Source organism: Heptranchias perlo, chromosome 21 (assembly GCF_035084215.1).
Source record: "Heptranchias perlo isolate sHepPer1 chromosome 21, sHepPer1.hap1, whole genome shotgun sequence".
In the NCBI taxonomy this organism is placed as follows: domain Eukaryota; kingdom Metazoa; phylum Chordata; class Chondrichthyes; order Hexanchiformes; family Hexanchidae; genus Heptranchias; species Heptranchias perlo.
In genome coordinates this window covers 46,596,023-46,619,178 of record NC_090345.1, presented here as the reverse complement: position 1 = coordinate 46,619,178, position 23,156 = coordinate 46,596,023, and the positions used below count along the sequence as shown (strand labels likewise).

The window sequence follows — 23,156 nt, the reverse complement described above, 5'->3', positions numbered from 1 at the left end:
ACGTGGAACCTGCTACCACAAGGAGTAGTTGAGGCGAATAGCATAGATGCATTTAAGGGGAAGCTAGATAAGCGCATGAGGGAGAAAGGAATAGAAGGTTATGCTGATAGGGTGAGATGAAGTAGGGAGGGAGGAGGCTCATGTGGAGCATCAACACTAGCACAGACCAGTTGGGCCGAATGGCCTGTTTCTGTGCTGTAAATTCTATGTAATTCTATGTAATTTTACCAACTGAGTTACTTTATCTCACCTGGTGTGTTGATGTGCTGCAGTTGCAATGAGGTTTTACAGGTCTCTTACTGTGATCTTAGTTGGCCGAGCTTTCTTTAAGGCCGGGCTCTCTCCGGGGCTACCTGAAAAATGGTGCAATCTCTAATGGTCGGATTTGCCTCCAGACATCGACAGGACACATTTTGTCAAACACTTTGTGGATTATAGTTGGCAGGTCTTGGCTAGACATCTTAGGATGAATCAGTTTTGTAACTGCAGGCTTGAGCGATGACTCTAGACTGACACTTCAGTGCAGTACTGAGGGAATGCTGCATTGTGAGAGGTGCCATCTTTCGGATTAGACATTAAACTGCCTGTTCATTGCATCATTTGAAAATCAGGGCAATCCTCTGGTGTCCTGCCCAACACCCATCCCTCAACTAACCCCACCAAAAACAGGTCTTTCATTTACCTGCTAGTTGTGACACCCAGCTGCTTTTGCCTACATAACAACAGTTATTGCACTTCAAAAGTAATCCGTTGGTAAAACACTTTAGGACATCCTGAGGATGTAAAATGCACTATATAAATGTGGTGCTTAAAGATGACGTTGATTGACAGTGGAATGTAGGACTGGGAGCCATTATAGGTCAGCGAGGACATGGGTGATGGTGAACAGCACTTGGTGCAGTGATGCATACTAATCTCACCCATACAAAATTGTCACCACAGCTCAGGTTAATTCTCACATAGCAGGAATCAGAAGGCAACTGCAAGTTTTCCAATAAGTTTTTGCAGTCAGAATGTTCATAGCCACAGGGATCGCTTCCAGGGGCCCCTGTCACTTGATTTAGTGGAGGAGGAACAGCAGGAGAAGACAAAGGCTGCCAGAGATGTCAGATTGTACCAGAGGAATATTAAATATGGGGAGCGAGCAAGTGCGTGAGATTAGACTAGCTGAATCATGTGGAGAGTTGGTGATAACAGGTCTCTCAAGAGCACAACTGCTCATTGGTGGGATTATAAATAAACTCCTTCATTGTCCAACAAGAGCAGGTGTACTAAAATGAAAAAATATATTTCACTTATTAAAAAAATGTGACAATTCTATTTTAAGAGCGAGGAGGATTTCCTTATTCTGTTATTAATGGCACCCCAATATCAGAATGTATCTGATATTCTAAATGTGACCCCAACACCCTACATTCTACAGTGCTATTAACTGAATCCTATTGGGTTTTTGTTGCAATATTTGGGTTATGGACTTTCTGTCACTGCATTCGCTCCACTCTTTTCCATCTGCATATATTAACTTATCAAGGAAGTTAATTAAAAATAATCTATATCTAGTGCATTTCTCTAATTCGATTTTATAACACAGAAGCACGAGAACCACCACTGAGTCCAGGCTGACACCTACAGATATAGCAGGCAGAGGTGAACAAAGCAGCTTGTACTTTACCTCAGCAATATACCTCAATCTCAATCAGAGTATCTTCTGTACTCTCCTACACCAACACCCTTTGGAGCTCTGAGTCAGACTGTGAAATATGTTGGCCTACATCCCGGGTAAGATGGCCCAAACTCATCTTATGTAAAAGACCCTTACAGCCAGCAGTGAGATGAGTCTTTCATCTCGTTATTTAGGGCTGGATTCTAATTTACATTGTAGAGGTAGAAGCACAGCATGAAAACCCACTCCTCCATCCCATATCCTCAAAGATTTGTTTTTAATCACCCACGTTCATTATTATATTATTTCAATGTTCTGAGGGAATTTCATGTGTATTTATGTTTCCATTTTTTTTCCTTTTTGTTTTCCAGAAAGTCACATTCTAGAGGATGTGAACAAATGCATTGTCTCTTTGAGGGAGCGGGATGCAGATAGCTTGGATCGAGCAGCGGGGGCTATTCGAGGCCGAGCTGCTAGGGTTTCTCACGTCGTCACCTGTGAGATGGAAAACTACGAGCCCGGTGTTTACACTGAAGGAGTGATGAAAACTGTCCAATATTTAGTGGAATTTGGTGAGTGGCTTTTATTTTCAGCTTTGAGAAACCATGGTAACGACAGGTATTGTGTACAAAAAATTCCTCTGATCCCTCAATTTACTGATCTGTTTATATAATATTTACATTTCATTCCTTGTCTCAGCTATATGGTGCATCAGGAGGAATTCCATACAAAACAGTGCTACAAAACATTTGGGCTGTGAGTGTGTATATGTGTGTGTGTGTGTGTGAGAGAGAGTGTGTATATATAATATGTATATATTAAATTCATATATATATTTCTCTTTCAGTACCAAAGAATAGCATATGATGTAAATACCAAAGCCCTTAAATAGATATTTGAAATTTTTAAACTGGCTCCTTTACTCTCTGGAGGTGTCAACGCGTTTATTGGAAATGGGTTCATGTCTCTGCTACACTAGCAAAGGAATGTCACACCAGCGTGTAAAGTGTTCAGCTTCTAATGATACCAATAATAGTATCTAGGCTCATAAATTACCATGGCCAACTTGAGTTATTTTTATTTTTGGGGGCTTTTTCTCTTTGAATCTGTGGAATCCACACCTACGTATTCAATAATTTTAAGCACATAATAAATAATATAACTGTTAAGCTGTTTGACTATTCACAGCACTCTACGCAGCAAATCAAAGCGGCCTTGATTTTGTCCATTTCTTCCCGATTCTCAGGACCTGTGTCTTGAACTTTCAAGTTGCAGCTTGAGAGGTTCAGGTATACGTGTGTACAAAACTTGTCTGACTGGTAGATTCTGTTAAAATCAAGGTCAGCTGTTAGAACAAAGCAACTTGCAGACCCAGCCTGCAACCGGCCTGTAACCAGCCTGTAATGGATCTCCAAACCAAGCCTGTAACTGGCCTGTAACCGGCCTATAATGGGCCTCCAGACAGAGCCTGTAACCAGCCTGCAGACGGAGCCTGTAACCAGTCTGCAGACGGGGCCTGTAACCGGCTTGTAACTGGTCAGCAGATCCAGCCTGTAACCAACCTGCAGACCTGGCCTGCAGCCACCCTGCAGACGCAGCCTGTTACCGGCCTGTAATCAGCCTGCAGTCCCAGCCTGTAACCGGCCTGTAATGGGCCTCCAGACCGAGCCTGTAACCGGCCTGCAGACGGAGCCTGTAACCAGCCTGCAGATGGAGCCTGTAACTGGCTTGTAAGCGGCCTGAAATCCCAGCCTGTAACCAGCCTGTAGTTTGGTCCCACACCCAAACTGCCATCAGAACAGGTAAAACAGAAATGAAGAAAGGTCTTTGTACCAGTACGGTGATGTTTGCTTTTTGTTCCGAAAAGCTAGAAGTAAGCGTAATTGTCGACTGGTTTTGTTCTGAGGAAAGACTTTTTTAGGCCAAGTGGGCACAAAGGAAGCCAGTCTGTAAAAGCACCAGGTCACAACTCGATGCAATAGTTTGGTAAAAAAAATCACAGCGCTGTGGATCTTGAGTTTGATTGGCAACAAGAGCTTTTTTCTGTTCTTAGGGTTTCTGTATCACGTCACATTCCATCTGCTTCTCCATTGTAAACCTTTTGTTGTTAATTGACACATTCGTCTGTCGAGCAGTTGAAGCATAGTCAAATTACAACAGGGTGACTGCGGGCGAAATAGGCAGGATTCTTCAACCAGTGCAGTGTTGGTAATTAGGTACAAAGGCACTGCATTTCCATTGGATTGCAAAACACGATTCCTTTGCTCTGACAAAGCAGATTGATGCTTGCGCCTGTGGGAAGTTGGATGCTGAGGAGAAAAATTAAGCAATCGGTTTGTTTTTAAATTGGAAGTATAAAACGTTATCGCTTTGTTCTTGGTACGACAGATAATTCGGCGAATGTTATTGAAGCTGCCCTTTTTTTTTAAGCCGATTGGGAAATTTTAGGAGACAGTACAAAATCGGCTGAGCATTCAAGGTGTCAGCCATGGCTCAGTGGGTAGCAATCTTGCCTCTAAGTCAAGAAGATTGTGGGTTTAAGTCCCACTCCAGAGACTTGAGCACAAAATCCAGGCTGGCACTTCAGTGCAGTACTGCAGGAGCGCTGCACTGTTGGAGTTGCTGTCTTTCAGATGAAACATTAAACCAAGACCCTGTCTGAGGAGATAAAAGATCCCATGGCATTATTTTGAAGAAGGGATGGGCAGTAGTGGCCAATATTTATCCCTCAACCAAGGTCACTTAAAAAACATTTCATTGCTATTTGTGGGACTTTGCTGTGTGCAAATTGGCTGCTGCATTTCCTACATTACAACGCTTGAAAAAAAATGTATAAAACAATATACATTGACTGTAAAGCGCTTTGGGATGTCTTGAGGTCGTGAAAGACGCAAGAGAAACACAAGTTCTTTCTTTTCACCCGGCTATGTAAATCCATCCCCCAACCCCAGCACGGCAAAAATGTACCTTCTGTCGTGAGGCAAAATACTATTTCAATACCGGCACAGTCCTCTGTTTGTAGCAGCTCCGGGCCAGAATTGCAGCTGGTATAAAATAGCACTGGCATTTACCACTTTAAGGATCTGAGCTGGGTTGGAGATCGGCGCGTTTGACTGCTTTAAATTAAACTGAGTCCGTTTTTATGAGGTAATCAAATTGTAAAGCATGTCTTAATCTTTCATTTGGGTCCAAAGCTGTTAATATTATTTAAAAAAACAGCAAAATACAGCAGATGCGCGGAATCGGAAATAAAAACAGAAAATGCTGGAAACACTCAGCAGGTCAGGCAGCATCTGTGGAGAGAGAGAAACAGAGTTAATGTTTCAGGTCGATGACCCTTCATCAGGACTGTTCTCCATTGATGCTGCCGGACCTGCTGAGTACTTCCAGCATTTTCTGTTCTTATTTATATTAACATTAGAAATCTGTTATGAAAAGACAATTGTTTATGTACAATTGACCACTGTCCCATCATATTAACACATTCATGGTCGGGCTTCGTTAAATAAGGCAGTTATTTGTCAGTCCCTCCCTCCTCTCCAACAAAATATATTCCATAAACGTTCAAACCCCCTTCAAAATCTACAAGTCCTCTTTCAATAGCTGCAATATGCATTTCTCTAGGGACCCATAACGCACACAGACTAGTCTCAGAGTATTTTACAGGGCAAGGAATAGACACTGAGCAGAATCATAGAAATTTACAGCTCAGAAGGAGACCATTCGGCCCATCGTGTCTGTGCTGGCCAAAAAAGAGCCATCCAGCCTCATTCCACTTTCCAGCTCTTGGTCCATAGTCTTGTAGGTTATGGCACTTCAAGTGCATATCCAAGTACGTTTTAAATGTGATGAGGGTTTCTGCCTCTACCACCCTTTCAGGTGGTGCGTTCCAGACCCCCACCACCCTCTTGGACATGCACTCCAAGGTCCCTCACTTCCTCTACACCTCTCAGTATCCTCCCATTTATTGTGTATTCCCTTGCCTTATTTGCCCTCCCCAAATCCATTACCTCACACTTCTCTGGATGGAATTCCATTTGCCACTTTTCTGCCCACCTGACCAGTCCATTGATATCTTCCTGCAGTCTACAGCTTTCCTCCTCACTATCAACCACACGGCCAATTTTTATATAATCTGCAAACTTCTTAATCATGCCCTCTACATTGAAGTCTAAATCAGAATTGGGGGGGGGGGGATGGGGGATGGGGGAGGGGGGGAGAAAGGGAATAAGATGGCTTCAGAGTTCGGGATTTGTTGCTCACAGAAAGGACTTGGACCTGAGCTATTTTAAAATGTGCTGTGAGCAAAGACTTGCCTAAAGGGGGTTAGCCTCGCCAGACAGCCCCATGCTGAGATGTGGATCCAGAGACAGACACATGATGGTAATTAATGTGCAAAATTAATGTTTAGTTAACATGTGAGATTAATGCTAATTAATACGCAAGATTAATGTTAATTAACATGCGAAATGACTGCTGATTAATATGCTAGTTGGGAAGTTGTTTCACTCAAAGGCCAAATAATAGGTGCCGTGTTAGCAATGCCTGGTTATTCAGGAAGACACTTCACATCTTGTTGTCGGTGAACACTTATGCTCTGTGAGAAGGGCTTTTAAAATCATGATCGCAGACATCAAGAGACAGACAGTCAAACAGCAGTAGGCTGTGCAGGGAAAGGACCTGTGCTGGAAGCTAGGACAGGATGCAGTGAGCAAGACGACCAACCGCAGTGGGCTAGTGCTCGACATTTCTTTATCTTTGTAACGGTACACAATCAGAAGTTGCACCGTTCGTATGAAGAGACTCTCACCAGTCGTGTTGTCCCGTCTGTTCTGCCAACTACGGAATAAAGCAGTTTATGTTTCGAATCGGACGCCGCCTCATACAGCGTTAACTTGATCCGACTTCAGAGAGATTAAAGGATGTTTCATTGTTACACTCCTGTGTGCTGCTACTACACAAGTAGGCGTAGGGCAGTGGGTGTCTGCTTCCATTTAAAGTAGGTGCTCAGGCCATGTGAGGGAGCAATGACACCACTGAACCCGAGGAGGTATCTACAGTAGACCTGAATTCATAACAAGTGTCAAAAACATGGTCAAAGAAGAAGGTCTTGAGGCCCATTCTGAAGAAGGGGAGGGAAGTGAGATGAAGGAGGTGCTGAAGGAGGCAGCCCAGAAGGCGGGGCCATAATAACTGAAATAACTGATGGTGCAGCATTAGGAACGAGGAACTAGGAATCGGCTGGTGACCGAGGAGCAGAGAAGCATGGATGAGGATATAGGGTGGGGCAAGGCCGAGGAGGGACTGGAAGGCAAGGAAGAGGATCTTAAAGTCAGTTTGCTATGGCATGGGGAGTTGGGGAGCTTTGCAGGGACAGAGGTGATGGGAGTTCAGGTCTTGGGAGTGGGTCAGGAGGCTGACTGCAGCATTTTTAGCGAATAATGTAGAAGAGAAGGGTTTTTGGCAGCAGAGCAGATGAGGTAAGAGTGGAAGCAAGCAGTGTCACTACTCCATACTGACCCAGAGCACATGGAGGTACATGTCCTCGGTCATTGCCTTGTAGGCTTGCAAAGCCCTGCGGATATGATTGGTGGCATAATGATAAGCAGACAATCCATTTCTGGTGTCTGCTGATCTGCCTGCTCTGTGTTCTTTCAACCTCAACCACGGGGTGGGTTAAAACTAACCCCCATTTTAACATGGCTTGCGACCACCACAGTTCCCTGTGGCTTGCACTTAGATGCCTTGTCATTCCCTAAGATGGGAGATTCCACTCTTGAGTTTCATTCAGAACCTGATGAATCATTGGTGGTCAGTACATTGAGAAACGTGACAAGGACCCATGTGGGTCCCACTAGTGGAGTCCAGACCTGGCAAGCGAAGAGGATAAGAATATTTCATGGAAAAAAAGAATCTTAGATCTGCTCCCCACTTTTCTCACGAGGCCGATTGAAGTATAGCTGAATGAGGAGGTTACAGAGATAGGGAGGGGAGAGGCCATGGAGGGATTCAAACATGAGGATGAGACATTTAAATTGGAGGCGTTGGGGGACTGGGAGCTAATGTAGGTCAACGAGCACAGGGGTGATGGGTGAACAAGACTTGGTGTGGGAAAGGATAGACGCAGCAAAGTTTTGGATGAGCTCAAGTTTATGAAGGGTAGAGGATGGGAGGCCGGCCAGGAGAGCATTGGAATAGTTGATTTGAAGTCTAGCTGGGTGAGGCTATACTTCAATCGGCCTCGTGAGAAAAGTGGGGAGCAGATCTAGGATTCTTTTTTCCATAAAATATTCTTATCCCCTTCGCTTGCCAGGTCTGGACTCCACTAGTGGGGCCCACATGGGTCCTTGTCACGTTTCTCAATGTACTGACCACCAATGATACGTCAGGTTCTGAATGAAACTCAAGAGTGGAATCTCCCATCTTAGGGAATGACAAGGCATCTAAGTGCAAGCCACAGGGAACTGTGATGGTCGCAAACCATGGAGGGGTTTAGGGAGGGAATTCCAGACTCTGGGGCCCAGGCAAATGAAGGTACGGCCGTCAATGTTGGCATGAAAGGAGGGGGCATGCACAAGAGGTCGGTCGGAGGAACGGAAAGTTCTTGGGATGTTGTAGGGCTGGAGGAGGTTACAGAGATAGGGAGGGGAGAGGCCATGGAGAGATTTAAACATGAGGATGAGACTTTTAAATTGGAGGCTTTGGGGGACTTGGGAGCCAATGTAGGTCAACGAGCACAGAGGTGACGGGTGAACAGTACTTGGTGTGGGAAAGGATTCAAGCAGCAAAGTTTTGGATGAGCTCAAGTTTATGAAGGGTGGAGGATGGGAGGCCGGCCAGGAGAGCATTGGAATAGATGAGTCTGGAGGTAAAAAATGTATAGATGAGGGTTTCAGCAGAAGATGGCATGAGTTGGGGTGGAGACTGCTGATATTACGGAGGTGAAGGTAGGCGGTCTTGGTAATGGAGAGGATATGGGGTCAAAAGCTTAGCTGAGGTCGAATAGGATGCCGAGGTTACGAACAGTTTGGTTCAGCCTGAGGCGGTGGTTGGGGAGGGGCATGGAATCAATGGTGAGGGTGCGGAGCTTATGGCGGGGGTGAAGACAATGGGTTCAATCTTCCCAATGATTAACTGGACGAAATTGTGGCTCATCCAAGACTAGATGGCAGGCCATCAGTCTGACAACACAGTGGGGTCGAGAGAGGTCAAGAGCGATCAAAGGTAGTCCAAGGTTGGCGCAGAGTTGGAGTAAACCAGGGACAGCAGAGAGACCGGATGGATATGGAGAGTACTCCAGGGTTGGCACAAAGAGTTTGATGCTCTGAGATAGCTATGGTAATGGAGACAGTCACAGCAGCAGCTGGGGAGTCAGGGCAGGGAGCAGTGGGCAGGGAGCAGTGGGCAGGGAACAGGGGGTAGGGAGCAGTGGGCAGGGAGCAGGGGGCAGGGAGCAGGGGGCAGGGAACAGGGGGCAGGGAACTGGGGGAAGGGAGCAGTGGGCAGGGAGCAGGGGGTAGGGAGCAGTGGGCAGGGAGCAGGGGGTAGGGAGCAGTGGGCAGGGGGTAGGAAGCAGGGGGCAGGGAGCAGGGGGCAGGGAGCAAGGGGCAGGGGGCAGGGGGCAGGAAGCAGTGGGCAGGGAGCAGGGAACAGGGGACAGGGAACAGGGGGTAGGGAGCAGTGGGCAGGGAGCAGTGGGCAGGGAGCAGGGGGCAGGGATCAGGGGGCAGTGGGCAGGGAGCAGTGGGCTGGGAGCAGGGAGCAGGGAGCAGTGAGCAGTGGGCAGGGAGCAGTGGGCACGGAGCACGGGGTAGGGAGCAGTGGGCAGGGAGCAGTGGGCACGGAGCACGGGGTAGGGAGCAGTGGGCAGGGAGCAGTGGGCACGGAGCACGGGGTAGGGAGCAGTGGGCAGGGAGCAGTGGGCACAGAGCACGGGGTAGGGAGCAGTGGGCAGGGAGCAGTGGGCACGGAGCACGGGGTAGGGAGCAGTGGGCAGGGAGCAGTGGGCACGGAGCACGGGGTAGGGAGCAGTGGTCTGAACATTTGAGTAGAGAGAGGTCACCATTAGAAACCAACAAATTACTGCCTTCAAATCGGGAGCATCGGATAGAGAGCTCAGTGTGTAGCTTGTACTCTAATGACCGCGATACTGCCATTCTTATGCCCTGGAGAGGTTGGCAGAGGTGCCAACTGATGTGCCTACATGTGCTGGATGATATGGAGGATCATTCAGAGGATGAAGAGGAGCAGTTCCAATGCTCATTGGCGGTTTTGTTGTTTTCCTGCCGAGAACCTGCTGGCTATAGGGAAACACGGAGACAGGTGAAGACCAGGCCAGAGGGCAGAGTGGAGGACAGGTAGCTCTGGCAGAGGGATGGTAGGTATACTATCCACAAAATATGTGACCTATTGCAATAAAAATATGCTTCCATTAACACAACAGTGCAAACAGAAATTGACTCCAGTTACTGGCATTTCCCTGGCAGTTGACAAGGGAAACATACTGGTTCAGATGGGAGTGAGTCGAGCAATGCTATCTCCTGACATTTTTTCTTCCAGTTGAATGCTCTGATCTTGGACCATGTAAATCCAGGATAGAGTTGAACTCTGGAGCATTTTTGACGGAAAATGTCGCCCTAATTTAATTCCTGATTGTGGAATAGACAAAAATTCAATGCTGGAAAAGCTCAGCAAGTCAGGCAGCATCTATGGAGAAAAAAACAGATTTAACGTTTCAGGTCGAAAATCTTCCGATGAAAGGTTTCTGTTATTTTCAGCATTTTCTGTTATTATTTCAGATTTCCAGCGTCCGCAGTATTTGGCTTTTGAGGCAAAAATTTAAAGTTGTTGTCTAGGCACAAAAAAAAAGTGTTGATTGAAGACAATCTTCAGCTGGCTTTACAGCCATTATAATCATAGAATCATAGAAAATTTACGGCACAGAAGGAGGCCATTCGGCCCATCTTGTTCCTGCCGGCTGAGAAACGAGCCACCCAGCCTAATCCCACTTTCCCGCATTTGGTCCGTAGCCCTGCAGGTTACAGCTCTTCAGGTGCACATCCAGGTATTTTTTAAATGAGTTGAGGGTTTCTGCCTCTACCACCCTTTCAGGCAGTGAGTTCCAGACCCCCACCCTCTGGGTGAAAAATATTTTCCTCATTTCCGCTCTAATCCTTCTACCAATCACTTTAAATCTATGCCCCCTGGTTATTGATCCCTCCGCTAAGGGAAATAGGTCCTTCCTATCCACTCTATCTAGGCCCCTCATAATTTTGTACACCTCAATCAAATCATCCCTCAGCCTCCTCTGTTCCAAGGAAAACAACCCCAGCCTATCCAATCCGTCATCATAGCTAAAATTCTCCAGCCTGGCAACATCCTCGTAAATCTCCTCTGCACCCTCTCTAGTGCAATTACATCCTTCTTGTCATGTGGTGACCAGAACTGTACACAGTACTCAATCTGTGGCACAACCAGTTCCAGCATAACATCCCTGCTTTTATATTCTATGCCTCGGCTAATAAAGGAAAGCATTTCATATGCCTTCTTAACCACCTGTCCTGCTACCTTCAGGGATCCATGGACATGCACTCCAAGGTCCCTCACTTCCTCTGCACCTCTCAGTATCCTCCCAGTTATTGTGCATTCCCTTGTCTTGTTTGCTCTCCCCAAATGTATTACCTCACACTTCTCCGGATTGAACTCTATTTGCCACTTTTCTGCCCATCTGACCAGTCCATTGATATCTTCCTGCAGGCTACAGTTTTCCTCCTCAGTATCAACCACACGGCCTATCTTTGTGTCATTCGCAAATTTCTTAATCATGCCCCCTACGTTTAAGTCCCAATCGTTAATGTATACCACAAAAAGCAAAGGACCTAGTACCGAGCCCTGCAGCATCTCACTGGAAACAGCCTTCCAATCCCAAAAACACCCCTCGACCATTACCCTTTGCTTCCTGCCACTGAACCAATTTTGGATCCAATTTGCCACATTCCCTTGGATCCCATGGGCCTTTACTTTTTTGATCAATCTGCCATGTGGGACCTCGTCAAAAGCCTTGCTAAAATCCATGTAGACTACATCGATTACGCTACCCTCATCGATCCTCCTCGAAAAATTCAATCAAGTTAGTCAGACAGGACCTCCCCTTAACAAATCCGTGCTGACTGTCCTTGATTAGTCCATGCCTTTCTAAGTGACAGTTTATCCTGTCCCTCAGAATTGATTCCGATAATTTGCCCACCACCGAGGTTAGGCTGACTGGCCTGTAATTACTCAGTCTATCCTTCGCTCCCTTTTTAAACAACGGTACAACGTTAGCAGTCCTCCAATCCTCCGGTACTATGCCTGTATCCAGTGAAGTTTGGAAAATGATTGTTAAAGCCTCCGTTATTTCCTCCCACTGATCCAAAACTCATAACGCTAAACACTGATTTAGACCCACCATTGAACTTCAATGAACCAGTTGCTGAGGGAGATTCCTAACAGTGCAGCTCAAGGGCACAAATGCGATTTCAATTGTATTTGCATTGAGAGAACAGATGTAGCGACAATTTACAGAGAAATTTAGCCCAATGTTTTTGAACAAAAGCGAGGCAGTGCTCATCACAGAATAGCTTTTCTATAAAGATTGCAGCATGGAAGCTATGAAAAAGCCCCACTGGAATGTCTCGCCTGTCGATGACCATCTGCGATCCCTTCAAACATGCTGCTATTTGGCACGTGGCCTAAGCAGAAATCTATGGCAATATCACACCTTGAGATTGCACACAGCCATTGACCTGAGTTTCAGTAGACTTGAGCTTTATGTTGCAGATATAATTTGTAATGAGGAAATCTGTTCATCATTGTGTTTTGCTGGATATTACAGTCTGTTGTGGTTCAAGATAACAAGGCAGTTTAAGACAATGCATGTTTGCACTTGTGGAATCAGGGTGATTCCACGCTCCCAAGGTTGTAAAATTGGGCTGATAATGTTGTGGCCCTATCTGAACCATACTTCCCACTCGGATTACCAAAGCAGTCCTAACATGGTTTCCTGGTAGCACTCTCACCTTTGAGTCAGAAGATTGTGGGTTCTAAGCCTCACTCCAGGACTGGAGCATGTTATCTAGACTCTGACACTCCAGGACTGGAGCACGTTACCTGGACTCTGACACTCCAGGACTGGAGCATGTTATCTAGACTCTGACACTCCAGGACTGGAGCACGTTATCTAGACTCTGACACTCCAGGACTGGAGCATGTTATCTAGACTCTGACACTCCAGGACTGGAGCATGTTACCTGGACTCTGACACTCCAGGACTGGAGCATGTTATCTAGACTCTGACACTCCAGGACTGGAGCATGTTATCTAGACTCTGACACTCCAGGACTGGAGCATGTTACCTGGACTCTGACACTCCAGGACTGGAGCATGTTATCTAGACTGACACTCCAGGACTGGAGCACGTTATCTAGACTGACACTCCAGGACTGGAGCACGTTATCTAGACTCTGACACTCCAGGACTGGAGCATGTTATCTAGACTGACACTCCAGGACTGGAGCACGTTACCTGGACTCTGACACTCCAGGACTGGAGCATGTTATCTAGACTCTGACACTCCAGGACTGGAGCATGTTATCTAGACTCTGACACTCCAGGACTGGAGCATGTTACCTGGACTCTGACACTCCAGGACTGGAGCATGTTATCTAGACTCTGACACTCCAGGACTGGTGCATGTTATCTAGACTCTGACACTCCAGGACTGGAGCACGTTATCTAGACTCTGACACTCCAGGACTGGAGCATGTTATCTAGACTCTGACACTCCAGTGCAGTGCCAAGGGAGTGCTGCGTTTTCGGAGGTGCCGTCTTTCATACGAGACTTTAAATCAAGGCTCTGTCTGCCTGTTGAGAGTTTAACCTATTTGAAGGAGATTCGGGACTTCTCCCAGTGTCCCAGCCAGCGTTGATCCCTCAATCAACACCACCAAACAAACAAAGATTAACTCATTATTCATTCCTTTGCCTTTGTGGGACCTTGCTGATCGCAGATTGGTTCTTGTTTTTATTCACATGTCAACAGTGATGGCACTTCAGAAGGAACTCATTGGTTGTGAAGCACTTTGGGATGTCCTGAAGACATGATGAGATGCTGTATAAATGCAACTTTGTTCCTTCTATTTTTTCCAATCACAGCAGTATAGCAGAGGGAGAGGGCAACATCTGGCCTGGGAATGTGGTGGAGAAAGGTGGGTAGACCCTTGGGGTGTGGACCGCCCCGCGGGCCATGTACAGATAGGGGATCACCAGCCCACACCTCCTCCACCCCACTGGCCATATACAGATAGGGGACCACCAGCCCACACCTCCTCCACCCCACTGGCCATATACAGATAGGGGATCACCAGCCCACACCTCCTCCACCCCACTGGCCATATAGATAGGGGATCACCAGCCCACACCTCCTCCTCCCCACTGACCATATAGATAGGGGATCACCAGCCCACACCTCCTCCACCCCACTGGCCATATAGATAGGGGATCACCAGCCCACACCTCCTCCTCCCCACTGACCATGTACAGATAGGGGATCACCAGCCCACACCTCCTCCTCCCCACTGGCCATATAGATAGGGGATCACCAGCCCACACCTCCTCCTCCCCACTGACCATATAGATAGGGGATCACCAGCCCACACCTCCTCCACCCCACTGGCCATATAGATAGGGGATCACCAGCCCACACCTCCTCCTCCCCACTGACCATGTACAGATAGGGGATCACCAGCCCACACCTCCTCCTCCCCACTGACCATGTACAGATAGGGGATCACCAGCCCACACCTCCTCCTCCCCACTGGCCATATAGATAGGGGATCACCAGCCCACACCTCCTCCACCCCACTGGCCATATAGATAGGGGATCACCAGCCCACACCTCCTCCTCCCCACTGACCATGTACAGATAGGGGATCACCAGCCCACACCTCCTCCACCCCACTGGCCATATAGATAGGGGATCACCAGCCCACACCTCCTCCTCCCCACTGACCATGTACAGATAGGGGATCACCAGCCCACACCTCCTCCTCCCCACTGACCATGTACAGATAGGGGATCACCAGCCCACACCTCCTCCTCCCCACTGGCCATGTACAGATAGGGGATCACCAGCCCACACCTCCTCCTCCCCACTGACCATATAGATAGGGGATCACCAGCCCACACCTCCTCCTCCCCACTGACCATATAGATAGGGGATCACCAGCCCACACCTCCTCCACCCCACTGACCATACAGATAGGGGATCACCAGCCCACACCTCCTCCTCCCCACTGACCATGTACAGATAGGGGATCACCAGCCCACACCTCCTCCTCCCCACTGACCATATAGATAGGGGATCACCAGCCCACACCTCCTCCTCCCCACTGACCATATAGATAGGGGATCACCAGCCCACACCTCCTCCTCCCCACTGACCATATAGATAGGGGATCACCAGCCCACACCTCCTCCTCCCCACTGACCATATAGATAGGGGATCACCAGCCCACACCTCCTCCTCCCCACTGACCATATAGATAGGGGATCACCAGCCCACACCTCCTCCACCCCACTGACCATACAGATAGGGGATCACCAGCCCACACCTCCTCCTCCCCACTGACCATGTACAGATAGGGGATCACCAGCCCACACCTCCTCCACCCCACTGACCATGTACAGATAGGGGATCACCAGCCCACACCTCCTCCACCCCACTGACCATGTACAGATAGGGGATCACCAGCCCACACCTCCTCCACCCCACTGACCATGTACAGATAGGGGATCACCAGCCCACACCTCCTCCACCCCACTGACCATGTACAGATAGGGGATCACCAGCCCACACCTCCTCCACCCCACTGGCCATATAGATAGGGGATCACCAGCCCACACCTCCTCCTCCCCACTGGCCATATAGATAGGGGATCACCAGCCCACACCTCCTCCTCCCCACTGACCATATAGATAGGGGATCACCAGCCCACACCTCCTCCACCCCACTGGCCATATAGATAGGGGATCACCAGCCCACACCTCCTCCTCCCCACTGGCCATATAGATAGGGGATCACCACCCCACACCTCCTCCTCCCCACTGGCCATATAGATAGGGGATCACCAGCCCACACCTCCTCCTCCCCACTGGCCATATAGATAGGGGATCACCAGCCCACACCTCCTCCTCCCCACTGGCCATGTACAGATAGGGGATCACCAGCCCACACCTCCTCCACCCCACTGGCCATATAGATAGGGGATCACCAGCCCACACCTCCTCCTCCCCACTGGCCATATAGATAGGGGATCACCAGCCCACACCTCCTCCACCCCACTGACCATATAGATAGGGGATCACCAGCCCACACCTCCTCCTCCCCACTGGCCATATAGATAGGGGATCACCAGCCCACACCTCCTCCTCCCCACTGGCCATGTACAGATAGGGGATCACCAGCCCACACCTCCTCCTCCCCACTGGCCTTATACAGATAGGGGATCACCAGCCCACACCTCCTCCTCCCCACTGGCCATATAGATAGGGGATCACCAGCCCACACCTCCTCCACCCCACTGACCATATAGATAGGGGATCACCAGCCCACACCTCCTCCTCCCCACTGGCCATATAGATAGGGGATCACCAGCCCACACCTCCTCCACCCCACTGACCATATAGATAGGGGATCACCAGCCCACACCTCCTCCTCCCCACTGGCCATATACAGATAGGGGATCACCACCCCACACCTCCTCCACCCCACTGGCCATATAGATAGGGGATCACCAGCCCACACCTCCTCCTCCCCACTGGCCATGTACAGATAGGGGATCACCACCCCACACCTCCTCCTCCCCACTGACCATGTACAGATAGGGGATCACCAGCCCACACCTCCTCCACCCCGCTGACCATGTACAGATAGGGGATCACCACCCCACACCTCCTCCTCCCCACTGACCATGTACAGATAGGGGATCACCACCCCACACCTCCTCCTCCCCACTGACCATGTACAGATAGGGGATCACCAGCCCACACCTCCTCCACCCCACTGGCCATGTACAGATAGGGGATCACCAGCCCACACCTCCTCCTCCCCACTGGCCATGTACAGATAGGGGATCACCAGCCCACACCTCCTCCTCCCCACTGGCCATATAGATAGGGGATCACCAGCCCACACCTCCTCCACCCCGCTGACCATATAGATAGGGGATCACCAGCCCACACCTCCTCCACCCCACTGGCCATGTACAGATAGGGGATCACCAGCCCACACCTCCTCCACCCCACTGGCCATATAGATAGGGGATCACCAGCCCACACCTCCTCCACCCCACTGGCCATGTACAGATAGGGGATCACCACCCCACACCTCCTCCTCCCCACTGACCATGTACAGATAGGGGATCACCAGCCCACACCTCCTCCACCCCACTGGCCATATAGATAGGGGATCACCAGCCCACACCTCCTCCACCCCACTGGCCATGTACAGATAGGGGATCACCACCCCACACCTCCTCCTCCCCACTGACCATGTACAGATAGGGGATCACCACCCCACACCTCCTCCTCCCCACTGGCCATGTACAGATAGGGGATCACCAGCCCACACCTCCTCCTCCCCACTGGCCATGTACAGATAGGGGATCACCAGCCCACACCTCCTCCACCCCACTGGCCATGTACAGATAGGGGATCACCAGCCCACACCTCCTCCACCCCACTGGCCATATAGATAGGGGATCACCAGCCCACACCTCCTCCTCCCCACTGGCCATGTACAGATAGGGGATCACCACCCCACACCTCCTCCTCCCCACTGACCATGTACAGATAGGGGATCACCAGCCCACACCTCCTCCACCCCGCTGACCATGTACAGATAGGGGATCACCACCCCACACCTCCTCCTCCCCACTGACCATGTACAGATAGGGGATCACCACCCCACACCTCCTCCTCCCCACTGACCATGTACAGATAGGGGATCACCAGCCCACACCTCCTCCTCCCCACTGGCCATGTACAGATAGGGGATCACCAGCCCACACCTCCTCCTCCCCACTGGCCATATAGATAGGGGATCACCAGCCCACACCTCCTCCACCCCGCTGACCATATAGATAGGGGATCACCAGCCCACACCTCCTCCACCCCACTGGCCATGTACAGATAGGGGATCACCAGCCCACACCTCCTCCACCCCACTGGCCATATAGATAGGGGATCACCAGCCCACACCTCCTCCACCCCACTGGCCATGTACAGATAGGGGATCACCACCCCACACCTCCTCCTCCCCACTGGCCATGTACAGATAGGGGATCACCAGCCCACACCTCCTCCTCCCCACTGGCCATGTACAGATAGGGGATCACCAGCCCACACCTCCTCCACCCCACTGGCCATGTACAGATAGGGGATCACCAGCCCACACCTCCTCCACCCCACTGGCCATATAGATAGGGGATCACCAGCCCACACCTCCTCCTCCCCACTGGCCATATACAGATAGGGGATCACCAGCCCACACCTCCTCCACCCCACTGACCATATAGATAGGGGATCACCAGCCCACACCTCCTCCACCCCACTGGCCATATACAGATAGGGGATCACCAGCCCACACCTCCTCCTCCCCACTGGCCATGTACAGATAGTGGATCACCACCCCAACCACTAGCCCACACCTCCTCCACCCGACTTGGCGAAGGGAAAATGGTAATGAGGAGATCAGCAGCACTAAGGGACAGGGCAGCAACTTTCATAAGCATTAACTCAACCACTAACCCTGGAAGTGAATCCCAAAGCCTCACAACTCTCGGTGTGAAGACCTTTCTCTTGCTCTCCATTCTAAATCTCTTGCATTTAACTTTGTATGTATGTCCCCTCAGGGTGAGGCAGTGGGCTAACATAATGCACTTTAATTATTAGGGCCTGAATTCAAAACTGGCCCCAGAATGAAGGTTTGATGGTCATTGCATTGCAGTAAACGTGTTAACAGAAATGTGTTTGCAAAATCTCAACTTATTGTCTGGTGGGCACATATCCACAGTGCAAAACTGGCCATGATTCAACATTAATTGTTTCTGAATTACAAACACTCCAGAAGCAGAATTGGTATTAGAAGTGGAAATATTCACACTGGGCTGTTTGAGGTTGGCACATGTTTCCAGGCAGTCTCACTGTGTTATAACAGAATCGAGTTAGTGATAAAACTCAGTGCAAAACAAGGTAGAATATTCTCTTCCCCAGAGCTGACATACCTCACTTTGATAAGTAGAAAAAATTCACAAAAAATGAAATATAAAAATTTACAAAAGTAGTGAGAAATCTTCTTATCTCCACTTGACTGTTCATCAGACGCCCCATTTTGGTGCACTGCCTGAATGGTCAAATTCTCAAATTTTGTGAGTCAGCCCATTCACATCATCACTCACAGATCTGGGCGCAGACTTGGGCATCTATAGGGAGCACACCCGTAGTGAGAGTAGAAAATTGTGTATAAGTGACATTTAAAGGAATGGGAGGAATTAAAGGGAAATATCTCAATAGGGTGACAAAAATTCTCAAAAGCCTTTAGAACGGTTCAAAAGGTATCTCAAATCAGTAGCAGTGTTTACCCAGGCTGAAGGGGCTGGGAATTAAGAAGTGGTAGGTATAATTAAAGGGAAGGTACAGACCCAAAGTACAGACATTGGATGTGAAACAGGTGCTAATCCTGCCACAATAGTGCAAAGCTCAAATTTTATGGGTCAGTCGATTTGGATAATTATTCAAAGATCCATAGGAATATAGAAACAGGAGGAGGCCATTCAGCCCCTCGAGCCTGTTCCACCATTCTGTTAGATCATGGCTGATCTGTACCTCAACTCTATTTACCCGCCTTTGTTCCACATCCCTTGATACCTTTACCCAAAAAAAATCGATTGATCTCAGTCCTGAAAGTTTCAATTGACCCAGCATCTTTTGGGGGAGAGAGTTCCTGATTTCCACTACCCTTTGAGTGAAGAAGTGCTTTCTAATGCTCTGTTTGATTGCTGCTTGCTGACCCACATTGGCTCCTGGTCCAGCAACACCTCGATTTTAAAATTCACATCCTTGTTTTCAAATCCCTCCATGACCTCGCCCCTCCCTATCTCTGTAACCCCCTCCAGTCCTACAACCCTCTGAGATCTCTGCGCTCCTCCAATTCTTGCCTCTTGCGCTTCCCCGATTTTCATTGCTCCATCATAGGCGGCCATGCCTTCAGCTGCCTAGGCCCTAAACCTCTCCACCTCTCTACCTCTCTCTCCTCCTTTAAGATGCTCCTTAAGACCTACCTCTTTGGCCAAGCCTTTAGTCACCCCTCAGAGTATCTCCTTCTTTAGCTCGGTGTCAACTTTTGTCTGATTACGCTTCTGTGAAGCACCTTGGGACGTTTTACTACGCTCAAGGCTCTGTATGAATGCAAGTTGTTGTTAGAATGAATCACCCACCTAAAACAAGCGGGAGGTTCTTGAACCCATTCTGTGGGCCACCAGAATTAGATGTCGTGCATTAAAGGGATGGAGACCTGGCCTTACGTGGACAACAAGGACACAAAAAACGACTCCTTTCGAGTCATACTAGTATTAGTCATTAGTATCATACTAATTTTCAACTTTTTGTCAAAATTGATTAATAGGTTTCAACTGTCATTTATAGAAGTTGACAAATAAACTTTTGAGGAGCAGGTTACACGGGATCTCCATGGGCATCTAAGTTTCAGCCAGACTTTTGACACAGTACCACGTAGGAGGTTGGTAAAAAAATAATTTGTTAATGATTAATGAAATGGTAACTGGCTGCATCAATGGAGACAGAGAGTGGTCATGTAGGGAGCTGTGTGGGAGTGATGGGAATTGACTCTTGGGGTGTCCCAAGGATCATGTTGCATATCAATGATTTGGAAATGGGGATAGAGACAACATTTTCCAGTGATGCCAAGGTGGGGGAGAGGTTGCGGGCAATCAGGAGGAAGTTCATCAGGTGCAGAGGGATCTAGGTAGATTGGGAAAATGGCCTGAGAAATGGCAAATGAAATTCAATGTTGACAATTGCAATGTGATGAGACTAGAAGCTCAGCCAAGGGAAGGTGTACGGACAGATTAGATAGAGGGCAGGCATTTGGCAAAAAAAATAATTGAGAGATTTAAGTATTGGATTGTGTATCAAGAATCTCATCTTGGCTTATTTGGTCGCACTCCTCCAACTCAGTAGGTTGTGGATTCAAGCCCCACTGCAGGACTTAAGCATATAATCTAGATGGACACTTCAGTCCAGTACAGAGGGAGTGCTGCAGTGTCAGAGGTGCCATGCTTCGACATTATCATCTGCCTGCTCAGGTGGATCTAAAAGATCCCACAGCATAATTTAAGGAAGAGCAGGGTGTTCTCCTGGTATCTTGGCCAACATTCCACCCCCAACTAACCAGCATTTGTGGGACCTCGCTGGGAGCAAGTTAGCTGCCATATTTCCCTATAAAATAACAGTCTTTAAAAAAAAGTACGGCTGCAAAGCGCTGTGGGATGTCCTGAGGAGGTGAAAGGTGCTATATAAAGGCACGTTATTTCTTTCTATATTGTAACTTGGGACTCACTAGGTGCACTGAAATGTTCTTTCCGTTCCTGTAAATTCATATGTTCCTGACTGAAGTCCCTTCTCATTTCTAGTAGGTGGGCCGGAGATTGAAGGACATACCACAGAAAGGCAGGGAAACCTTGATTTTATTTCTAAAATAATGAATTTCAGATTCAATGCTTTCCAGACCAATAGTGCGAGTGAAAGATGTTAACTGAGTGGGAATCCAATATTACAGTTAAACATAAGAGGCTTTTAAACCACTCAATTCTGCGGCTTTCAATGGACCAAGGTAATAATAAAAATATGTCTAATTCATTACTTTTGCAGACAGTCATAACTACCTTTAGGGAAAACTGTCTTATTTTAATTAAACTGCAGTATGTCCTTCAATTTTCTGCCCACCTGCTACAAATGACATCTGGAAAAGTACTTCAGTTAGGAACGTATGAATGGACAGGAACTGCTGTCAATGTGATTCTCCCTTCAGAACTGCACTGAAAAATACCACCACAGATTCAATCCTTTCTCCAGGATGATGGTTATTTTCTGATGCACAAAGGTTATTGTACAAAGTTCTTCAGCATTAATAATGGTTTCATGGAACTGCAAAAAGAAAATCCTTAAAGATATTTTGTCACCCGATAAAGAATGATTAAAGACCCTTTTTAAGTACAGGAGGCTATTCAGCCCATCTAGGTCCCCTCCCATAGAAACCAACTGCATCCCCCATTCCAACGTCTGGCTGCCTCTTGAATGACTCCAGAGTTTTATCCTATTCGGAAGATTATTCCAGATATTAAAGAAAGGATTCACATTTATGCAGTGCCTTTCACGACCTCAGGATATCCCAATCCTTTACAGCCAATGAAGTACTTTTGAAGTGTGGTCACTGTTGTAATGTGGGAAAACGCAACAGCCAAATTGCACACAGCAAAATCCCACAAATGGCAATGAGAAAATGACTAGATAATCTGTTTTTTAGTGGTGTTGGTTGAGGGACAAATGTTGCCTAGAACTCCGAGAGAATGCCCCTTCTCTTCTTTGAAATAGTGCCATGGGATCTTTAAAAGCCTGTCCATGTGCATATTTTTTTCCCAGAGGGTATCGAGTACCCTCATACATTCCTAACTGAAGTCCCTTCCCCAGAGCTCGTATCTGGTAGGTGGGCCGGAGATTGAAGGACATTCCACAGAAAGGCAGATTGGACCGCCATCCCATCTAAAGTCTTGACTACACTTCAAAAAGTACATCATTGGTAGTAAAACGCTTTGGGACGTCCTGAGGTCATGAAAGGCGCATAGAAATACAAGTCTTTCATTTACTCCAGCCCTGAGACCATCTTCGACCACTGGAGAGATGCGACTTGACTCTTCTTAAAATGGCTTCAACTGCTTTCTGATCACTTTCCACCGTCATTTTCATCCACTCAACTCTCTCCTGTCCAAAAATAACAGCTAACGATTATTTTCTGATTTAAGCGTAATTTACTTCCATGTCGGTTGGAGCCACAAACTGCCCTTCTTGCATGAGGCTGTCTCTCAGCCTCCTTTCAGGTGTACCGCATTGTAGAGCTACATCTTTATTAACGTTAAGGTGTCCGTGCATTCCTGCTTCAGAGATAATGGGGGCGAAATTGGTCGTCCGCAAAAGAGCAAAATGGGCGAAAGCGAATCGACAGCCTGATTTTACACCGTGACTTCAATGGAAAAGAAGATCAGGGGGGAGTGTAAAACGGGCGGCTGGTTTGTTATCACCCACCTCGCGCTTACACCAAAGACCAATTTTACCCCCAGTTATCTTAATCTCGTCTGGACACTGCTCATGATGACAGTCC

At 48.2% G+C, this 23,156-nt stretch overlaps 1 protein-coding gene across 1 annotated transcript in view; it reads left to right on the top strand.

Annotated features, from left to right (window-relative positions):
• The window catches only part of LOC137340214 (catenin alpha-3-like), a 1,497,032-nt gene that overhangs the window by 1,172,299 nt on the left and 301,577 nt on the right, over positions 1-23,156 (top strand). The window contains exon 12 of the mRNA XM_068002618.1: positions 2,035-2,235. Coding sequence (XP_067858719.1) covers positions 2,035-2,235 — 201 coding nt within the window. The remainder of the gene's footprint in view (positions 1-2,034; positions 2,236-23,156) is intronic.